The 10,765-nt window shown below is 37.4% G+C and overlaps 1 protein-coding gene across 1 annotated transcript; it reads left to right on the forward strand.

Annotated features, from left to right (window-relative positions):
* The first annotated feature begins 1,250 nt into the window (after nt 1–1,250).
* On the forward strand, nt 1,251–4,830 carry LOC126804334 (uncharacterized). Its single transcript, XM_050531960.1, has 3 exons — nt 1,251–3,505; nt 3,585–3,972; nt 4,054–4,830. The coding sequence occupies exons 1-3, from the start codon at nt 1,251–1,253 to the stop codon at nt 4,828–4,830; spliced, it is 3,420 nt and encodes a 1,139-aa protein (XP_050387917.1).
* Nucleotides 4,831–10,765: the final 5,935 nt, after the last annotated feature.

Consider the following 10,765-nt stretch of genomic DNA (forward strand, 5'->3'; position numbering starts at 1 on the left):
CCAGAAAAAAACACTTAGGCTAGGAAAAGGAAAAATCTTCGTCACCTAAGACTTTGTTAGACGACACAATAATTCTCGCCTCTTAAGAAATAATTTTCGTCGCCTGGATAGGTGATTAAACGACGCAAAATAGCTTTCGTCATCTAAGTAGTTAGTTCGGCGACGACAAAGCATTTTCTCCCCTAAATAGTCTGTTAGGCGACGAGAGAGGATTTTCTCGTTTAAGAATATGCTTTTTACACGACAAACAAATAGCTTTTGTCGTGTGCTTACGGCTTAAACGACGAATATGCTTTTGTCTCCTAAGGTATTTCTTAGGGGACGAATGAAAAGTCTTAAGGGAGGAAAATGTTCCTAACCTAAGTCTTCAATAATGACTATAAGTGCAGGTTCTGTTTCCAGATCGTGAAAAAAAAGGAATGAACATGATAATTTTCTCCCACACAAATTTCCGGCGATTTTCAGTGTTAGATGTTCAATTCTTCAAATCGGGTTTATCCTCAGCTTAGTCTATCATTACCCATCGGATTCTAACTTGGTATCTTCTCTTTCTCATTCTTTCTTACCATATCATCCATTTTTCTAATTAGTACTATTCCTTGAACAATACCAGGCATATATTGATTGCATTTTTGTGTGATTATGTTATTTGTGTGTATTAATTATACATACTCATTCTTGATTGTTGTGAAGTTATATTGATTTGTGTAGAATTTTTTAAATTTATGTTATTTAATTATGAATTAAGTTAAATTAGTTAATATAAAGAATTGTTTTTGTATTATGAAATTTATGTTATTTAATTTATGATTTGTTATATATATATATATATACTACTCCTTAGAAATCTCGTTTAAGAATCATATATAATTTTTGAATTGTCCTATTTCAAGAGCACAAGACTTTGATTCACATTTCGTATAATTCTTGAGTATTCGATTTTGATCGTGCATGGGTATATATATTTTGATAGGGTCTCCCAATACTGTACCTTATGTGCATCTAGCTAGGTATAGATATTTGTGCACTTGGAAACTATAGGGAGATGCTGTCAAAATTTTCCGAGGACTAAAATCGAATATTTAAAAATTATACGAAATATGAAAAAATGTGTTGTGCTCTTGACTAGGATTAGGACCCTAACTGGAGGCATAAGGTGATGAACAAGATCAAAGAAAATACAATATTTTGTATTTGTGACACTTGATTTGTGATTATTTGTTGTATCTCTCATATGTAATTAACAGGATATGGACAAAGACAAGAGTTGGATACATTTACCAAAGGAGAGCATTGAGTACCAACAAGGAGTCCTTGATTTTCTACAGTTTGTACATGAACATGGTGATGGAAAGAAACAACATAGGTGTCCGTGCTTAAAATGTCTCAATACCAAGTGGAAGACTATAAAAAAAATGTATGACCACCTAAGTAACAATGGTATAATGCGTAGTTATACAACATGGAGTAAGCACGGCGAAGTAGCTGATCATGAACCTACTTATGACAGAACATCTGGTGGTAGTTTCGAGCCTGATCATTTGAACCCAGCTATAAACATTCTACATGACAGTTTTCCTACATTTGCTCCAACGCATGAGGAAGATGCAATTTATGATACAACTACTGACACAGTTCATGTGCTTCCGTACACCAACACTCATGATTATGATAAGTATACTAGACTGCTTGCACGAGTTCAGATTCCACTATATGATGGTAGTCCTCAGACTGTTTTGGGGACCATTTTGTCACAAATGCAGCTTAAAGTGAAGAACAGGTGGTCAAATGAGGCTTTTGACAATATGTTGAAGAATGTTAAGAATATGCTTCCTCAACCAAACAATCTCCCTGATAGTTATTACAAGGTGCACAAGATTTTGGGTGACCTTGGCCTAGGCTATGATAAAATACATGCGTGCAAGAATGATTGTGTTCTGTTTTACAAAACGAGAGCAGAGCTTGATGAATGTCCAATATGCTTCGAGTCGAGGTGGAAGGAAGGTACAGTTAAGGAAAACAGTGTTCCAGTAAAGGTGCTTCGTCATTTCCCTTTGATTCCGAGGCTAAAGCGTTTGTATATGTCTAGACACACTTCAAGTGAAATGAGATGGCATGGGGAAAGAAGGGTAGATGATGATACTTTGAGACACCCTGCAGATGGCGAGGCTTGGAAAACCTTTGATAGATCATTCCCTGATTTTGCAGCAGATGTTCGAAATGTAAGACTCGGGCTTGCAACAGACGGATTCAATCCCTTTGGAAGTATGAGTTTGGCTCATAGTACATGGCCTGTTATTCTTGTGCCGTACAACCTGCCTCCTTGGATGTGTATGAAGAAGGAATTTAGTATGATGTCTTTGTTAATTCCTGGTCCTAAGTCTCCTGGAAAGTGTTTAGATGTGTATATGGAACCATTGATCGATGAGTTGTTAAAATTATGGGAAAATGGAGTCCTTACTTTTGACAGGCACAGTGGAAGTTCATTCATTATGAGAGCAGCGGTTATGTGGACTATAAGTGATTTTCCTGGTTATGGGATGTTGTCGTCTCAAGCTGTGCATGGGTACAAAGCATGTCCGGTCTGCTTGAATGAAGTTCATTCTGATTGGCATGCTGGGAAGGTGTGTTACTTGGGTCACCGAAGATGGCTTCCAATTGACCACTCGTGGCGGCAGGATGTAGAAGGATTTGATGGCACAGTCGAGTTTCGTACTAAACCCCGAGTGTGGTCTGGTGATGAAATTTTGGAGATGCTGAACTCATTTGATTTTGGAGTGTTGAGTGGTGATCCTGCTATAACGGGAACAACTCGCCCAGATGATATGATGTGTTTTACACACAAAAGTAGATTCTATGATTTACCTTATTGGTCGAAATCAGTATTGAGACACGCCCTAGATGTCATGCACATAGAGGGGAATGTAGCTAATATCATTATGGGAACAACTCTTAGTCTTAAATACGGTAATAAGGATACTGTGAAAGCGCGCGAGGATCTAAAGAAGCTACGAATACGAGAACATTTGTGGCCAATAAAGAAGGGGTCAGTGACGAAATTACCTCTTGCTCCTTACACTGTGCATCCAACTTTGAAGAGACATGTATTCACCTGGTTTAAAGGAGTAAAGTATCCTCATGGGTATGCAGGTAATATATCTCGGTGCATTAGAGAGCGAGAAAATAAGTTTTGCGGATTGAAGACTCATGACTGTCATGTTTTGTTGCAACGACTTCTTCCAGTTATAATTCGACCCTATTTGCATCCAGATGTGGTGGAACCTATAATAGCACTCTGTCGGTTCTTTCAAAAGCTATGCGCTAAAGAGCTCAAGAAGTCAGAAGTTCTTATATTGAAAGAAGACATTGTGTACATCTTGTGCAAATTGGAGCGGGTTTTTCCGCCCGCTTTCTTTGTCATTATGATCCACCTGATGGTCCATCTTCCTGAACAAATCTTGCTTTCTGGTCCAGTACACTGCACCTGGATGTACCCCCAAGAAAGGTGCAAATCTTTACATCATTTTTTATGCCCTTAATTACACTTCACAACAACACTATATATACTAATTGTGTAATTTCAGACAACTGGGGCAGTACAAAAGATTATGTAAAAGCAAGAGTAACCCAGAAGGATCAATAGCGGAGTCATACATTGCAGATGAATGTGTGATCTATTGCAACTTATATCTCCAAAATAGTGATGGGGCGGAATCTTCAACCATGGCTAGTACCAGACAACACTTCAATCTTTCAGTTGTTTCAGGAGAGGTACGACACTTTGGTACTTTACCAAATTTTGAGAGATTAAGTGATCCTGAGCTAGCTGAAGCTCATTGGTGTGTACTACAACACTGCAAAGAAGCTCAGTATTTCCTTGATGAGCATTTGAAGCTCATTAAAGCCAATCCAAGAGATCGGAGGCCTAACGTGACACATAAAAGAAAGTTTCCTGATTACTTTCTAACATGGGTACGTTTATTCACAAGCTTGCAAAATAATTGTCCATTTTAATAATTTCACTTATAATGTATTTATTACACCATTTTGTAGATGAGAAGCCTAAGACAACAGAATAGTGAATGGTGCACACCCGAATTGTACCATTTGGCATGCAAGCCAAAACACCACAGTGTACATGCGGGATGTTTTGTCAACGGCGTGAAGTTTGTAACACTTCAACGAGATATAAACCACAAAACCCAAAACTATGGGGTCATGGTACATGGGGACAACTTTCCCTACTACGGAGTGCTACTTGCCGTTGTCGAGTTAATGTATGGAAATATGAGCGTTGTACTGTTCAAGTGTAAATGGTTCAATACTAATCCGAATGTGCCGAGGAGTACGAAGATGGATTATGGTATGTTATCAGTGAATACAGAGACAAGCTGGTACGACACTGAGCCGTTTATTCTCGCCACCATGGCAAAACAAGTGTTCTATCTTGATGATCCTAAAGCTGGCCCTCCTTGGAAAGTAGTTAACTTTATGTCACATAGGAATATATGGAGTGAGACCACACTTTCTGGCGGTGAAGAACTTGATGATGAAGAGGACAACGATGAAGTTCATGAACCATATCAAGAGCCTTCCCCATCTCAAATATGTGGTTTAGATGATATTCGCATCAACAACCACTTACACTTCGTGCAAGGAGATCAATTCATCACAATCCCAAACGAATCTACATCTCAAAATAGGCAGGGAGACCATGGTGCCATTGATGAAGGAAATTATGCTTCAGAAGACGACATCTTTAATGAATCGTACACAACGGAATCAGAGGCAAATGATACAGAAGATGAGGATTGGAATGAAGACAATTAATTAATTAACGACTTTAGTTTCTTTTTTCAATATTAATTAAGTGTAATAATATTTAAAACCCTTAATATTATATATGAATGTTTTAGTATACACTAGAGTGATGATTAAAACTAATGCAACAAAACTTACTAATCCATTAGAATCAATTAACGGCAGTCGACTCGAATCCACAAGACTAAGGTTTCTCATACAACCATAAGATCAGAGGTGACTTAAATACTAAAATGAAACCCTAGGGTGCTAATATAAGCCTAATCAAACCCATGGGTTAAAATAAAATAAAATCCAAACAAAAACAAAATCCAAAATAATTTCGAAAAACACTAAAAGCTGATTTTGAGGGCCTAAACGACCTCCGATGCCCGAAAAAGCACACATGTCGTGGCAAAGCTACGAGTTTGATTTCTGGCGCCGTTCCCTTTCCGAAAAGGTATAATTCACCCTATTCTGAGCTCGTCACCTATACATGAACAGTACCGGCAAACTTAGCCGACGAACAATTACATTTTCGTAAGCTATGTGGCCAAAATATTTGGCGGTTTAATTTCCCCCATTTTTTTTGGGACGAAAATTTATACTTGGCTAGATAGATCAAAACCCCTAATATATCACACTTTCATCCTCACTTCGACTCTTTCTCTCTCTCATTCTCAAAATCCCCAAAACCTTATCGCAACACATCATTTCAGAACCCAGCAACTAAATCGATCACCTCCATCGACAAGCTAATGAAGGTCGATCCTGTCACCTCCAACCCAAATCTTTGAATCGAAACCTGCACCCAATCTTTGAATCAAATCGATTTCAAGGAGAGTCTACCAGAGAAGGTAAAATCTTATAATCGATTTCTTATTTCTTATCAGGGAGAGTCTATCATTGGGTTGTTGTTCTTTCTTCCATATATTCTTTGACTGAATCGAATCAGAATGAACTACAAAACTACTTAAGCTTTGAATTTGAAATCTGGGTTTCCCAAATTGAAATGGGTTCTTCTTTTTTTCTATATGAGGGTTGTGATATTGCTTTATTGATTGTTTCAGAATTGAAACATTAGAGGGAGTTGAAGTTTCGATTGTTATTATTAAATGAACAGCTGGTTTGATGTGGGAAATGTGTGTTTATGTGTTAATTAATGTTATCCTTGGCAAGAACTGAACTGAATTGTTATGTTTTTTTTTCATACTCATTCCAGCAGTTGTATATATGCTTGTTTCTTTACTTTCCTGTGGGATGACTGTTTTTTTGTTTGTGATTGTGATTATGTGATTGGAAGTACAGGAATTATGCCGCAAACGAATGGGAAGAGAAAACAACAACAAGAGGCATTTGAGCGCTTCTTCAAGATGGCCAGCTCAGTAAAGGGCCCTGAACAGCCAATAAGGACACCACCAGCCCCTGGTTCAAGACCACCTATCCCTCCCCCGCTCCCTATTGACAGTTCAGACCCTGGTGCATCAGATTCAGATCCTGAAAGTAATGACGAAGGCACCTACAGTATTCGACGCTTACCTCGTCCTCGTGAAGATGGAGGTAATATGCGTTTAAGTGTATATAAAATCCTTTTAAGCCTATTTTTATGAATTCCCTTTAAGTATACCATGCGATTAATTGTTGCTTTTTTTTTTGTGGCAGCACCACCCCCAAAACGCATTCGGGGGTTGGTGAAAGGATTAAAAGCCTATGACCATTGGAGAGTGCATGGTGAGAAGGTTAAAATTATCTTCGACAGCGAGTTTTTGCACGGACCAAACACTAGAGGTAAAAATAGCTGGCTTACTCATGATGTAGGCCACATTGTGAGAGACATTATTTCCATGACAAAACCTTCTTGGTGGGAGCATGAGGATGAAGAGAGGGAGAAGCTGCTAGATGAACTCAAGGTTAGCTAAAACCAAGTCTTCAATGTGTTTTGTATCAAACAAACTGTTTTTGTCTTAAAACTCAAGAAACTGTTTTTGTCTTAAGTATTTGTATCAAACAAATTAATATACCATGAATTGGGCTGAAATATTTATATATGACTTGCAGTTATATTATGACATTGATTGGAATGATAAGAAGATGGTCAAGTGGATCCACGACCATGCTGCCTCAATCTATTGTAAATGGAAGAGCTGGATCAAAACAAACCGCAATAAGGAAACTCCTGATGTAATACCAAAAGAGTTTAAACATAGAAAGGAGGAGTGGAAGTGGATGTTAGGACACTTTGAATCTCCTGAGTTCAAGGTATATTAATTTCCTTGCTTTGCTAATTTATTTTCATGATCAACTAGTGAAGGTTACAATTGTTGTCATTATAACAAATTTGCTATTTCATGATCAAGTTTGGGACTGTTTGTTCTTATTTTTGCTACTGACATAGGCTACTGTTAGTTCTTATATTTGCTGCTGTTACTATAACAAATTTGATGCTACTGCTACTGTGACAAATTTGGGATTGTTAGTTCTTATATTTGCACTGACATTTGCTACTGTTAGTTCTTATATTTGTTGTTGTTACTGTAATAAATTTGATGCTGGTACTGTAACAAATTTGGGACTGTTAGTTCTTATATTTGCTATTGTCATATGCAGAAGCGATCGGAAGCCAACACCAAGAACCGGGGTGAGAAGAAATTGCACCACACAACAGGCCCGACACCTTTTATCTATGGGGCGCTTGAGTTGAAGAAAAAGGGGGAACCGATGGCCCTACTTAAGAATTACGAGCTTGTGTATCCTGCTGATCACCCGGAAGCAATTAAAAATATAGTAAGTTGGCACTTGTTTGTTGAAATATGTGAATAATTATATGCATTTGCTTGTTCATATGAATGTATTCAGTTTTTGTAATTTAATTAGGTCTCACATCAAGAAAATATCACTGTGATTTGGAAAAATAAAGAGTAAACTAGGTTTGGCATTGGTAGCTTTAATATGAAATAAGATAGAAGGGTGCATATGTTAGAATCAGTTTAGCTAACTTGAGTATACATGGAAAACATGGTAGCTGATTAATTAGGTATGTCTTTGTGATTGACTCTAAAGCAGGAAGTGACCAAATGGGTTAGGATATCCAACTATCCAACAAAGTCATTCTGTAATCTATATCAAAAGAAACAAAAAGATTCTTTAGCATGCATTTGTGTTTTACATGGAGGTTTAATCATGATTAAGATCAGGGGTATAGCTTAGCTCTTATTGAGCTCAACAACATTACATTTATCATTTGTGTTGTCTACCTTCCTTGGTGATTGGGTAAAAAAAAAGAATCATGTTGACATAGGTACAAATATGTGTGCTTTAATCATCTACTGTATGTGTGTGCAACAATCAACTAGTTGATGAATGTGATTATATATGTGTGTACCAATATATGCATTTTTCAAATTAAATGCAGCAAAAGATCAGACAGGAGGTTGATAGGGTGACAGCCAAAGTGAGGGATGAGTTTGAGGTTCCCGATGACCAAATTGTACACTATTTTGATGAGCCGACACAAGTTGAAGTTTTTATAAATGCATTAGGACCACGAAACAAAAATGAGGTTCGGGGTGTGGGAAGAGCAACTTTTGGTGTCACCTCTCAATCATCAAATTCTTCCACTGCATGTGGTCAATCCTCAACATCGACAAATGCGATTGTTCAAGAGGCTTTAAGTAGGGCTGCACGTTTGGAAGAGGAAGGCCGAGAGACCAAAGAGCGACTCACACGAGCCGAGCAAGAGGCCCGAGAAGCCAAGGAAGACGCCCAAAAGGCTAAGGAGAAGAATCTAGAGGCCATGGAGCGTATCAAGCGTTTGGAGGAGATGTGGACTGCAAGCAATCCATCTCAACCAATTACAAACTCCCTCAGTGGTGGTGGTAGCTAACTAGTGTCATAGACTCTATCCTTGGCATTTTTGTTAATAGTTGATTAGGGAAGCTGCATCTGCATCATAACAGTGAAGAGTATGTGTTTTCATTCATACATTGTAATCAAATGTCAGCAGATTCCTTCCTTTTGTATATGACCTAGGATAAAACTTGTTAACTACTTATATATTACCTACTTTGTATGAACAAATATATTTATAAATTAAATATTAAGTAATTTGTTGTGCTCTTTATTTATACATTAAATTTAGTAATTAAACAATTTATATGATAAATGAGGTTTTTAATAGTTTCGTCGCCTAAGCAAACAAGCTTACCTCACGAAAAGCAAAATTCCGTCGTCTCAAAAATAGTCTCTTAAAATTTTACATCACGAACAATTTCGTCGACTTAAATTCAAAATGACCACTATATTCGTCACCTAAGTGTAGATCTTCTCGTCATAATAGATCTTAGAAGACAAACTTATTCGTCAAGTAGATATAAACAGGACGAAAGAGTTGTCGTCGGCTAATTTTCTACTTAGACGACGAATTTGATACAGTGCCTCGTCTAAGACGTTACACGACCCACCTAAAGCGACGATTCTAAGGCGAGGAAACTTTCGTCCCCTAAGTTCTTTTGTCAGGCCTATGTGTGCTTAGGTGACGAAATAATTTCCTCCCTTAAGTCATTTATTCTGGTAGTGTTTCTTCTTGAGTGATAATATGAAATTTCGTGGTTGTTTTGTGAACCTCATTATTCTTTGCATATTCAATGACTATGTGCCATAGCTTTTAATGGACTCTAGAATTTACTAGAACTCATCTTTTGTGATTGTTGAAACTTTTAAGTCATAAAATGCTCTGATTTTGAAAGGGATTTATGGATCACTTCTAGGATTACCACCACCTTAGCCAAACAGCCATGTATCCCTATATGTGCCCTGTTTGGGACCCTTTAGTTGAACCCCATTTGAGCCTACATTGAGCCTTTTCTTCATCACCTATGTTATCTCCATGCTTAGTATAATTACCTCTACCTTGTCCTATAGACTTGGCAGAACTATTTTTGAGATGATGTTGTGATGATGCATGAAATAAGTGTGGGGTGGAAGACATGAGAAAAGAAAATATGAACAAGCTTTTAAGCAAATGCCGAAAAAAGAAAAGGAAAAAATGATGATGAATGAAAAAAATGATGAGATCGGCAATACATGAAAAGGAAAGAAAAGATGTTGTCTTCCATTTGTGATTTGGAGTTGAGTTGAATTGAAGGTCTAAAAATGTTTATTTGACCTTTGTCCATGTTCACTTTGTGGTTAAAATGATGTTTGGGCCCAACTTGTTATATTTGGCCATTGATGGTGTGTGGTGTCATAAGGATGGTGTTTACTCTGCTAAGTCTATAGGATTACCTTTGTGATTCCTTGATATTCCATGCCTTTAGCTAAGCCTAACCATTCACCCTTATCAAATGATCCTAATGATTCTTAAAATGAGCAAATCTTGGTTTGTGGAGACGATCACAAGAGTTGAGCATATGGTTTTGGTCCATTTGTGCACTTAGTTGTTAAATGAGGTTTTCCTTTTGTTATTCACAAAGTGCTTTCATTTGATGAAATATGCAGGCTATTTGATGCTTTATTATCCTTTCTCTTGCATATACTTGTGTGTGAATCATAACCATGAATCTGAGTGAAAAGAAGAGAGTATGCCTTGTGAGGAGGATTGGATTGACTAAACATGTTATGTGCCTATTGTCTCATTTCTTACTTATTCATACTATGAAACATGTTTATGAAACTTGGAATTTATGTGCTTACATGCAAATGCTTAAACTTGAAAGCTATGTGTTTTGAGATTCTGAGGCAATCATTTAGGGGCAATAGTGTTTTGTGTAGTTTTGTTTTGTTTTGCTAAGGGACTAGCAAAAGCCAAGTGTGGGGTAGTTGATAGGAGCACTTTGTGCGACGTTCTTAACATGTTTTTACCTCCATTCGTACTTTACTTAGCCCTTATTATTGTAGTATATAGTCATTGAGTCGAGTTAGGAGTCTTTAGTGACGCTCGTTCCCTTTTGGTGCTAAAACGGATGTA

Source organism: Argentina anserina, unplaced genomic scaffold (genome assembly GCF_933775445.1).
Source record: "Argentina anserina unplaced genomic scaffold, drPotAnse1.1, whole genome shotgun sequence".
Lineage (NCBI taxonomy): Eukaryota > Viridiplantae > Streptophyta > Magnoliopsida > Rosales > Rosaceae > Argentina > Argentina anserina.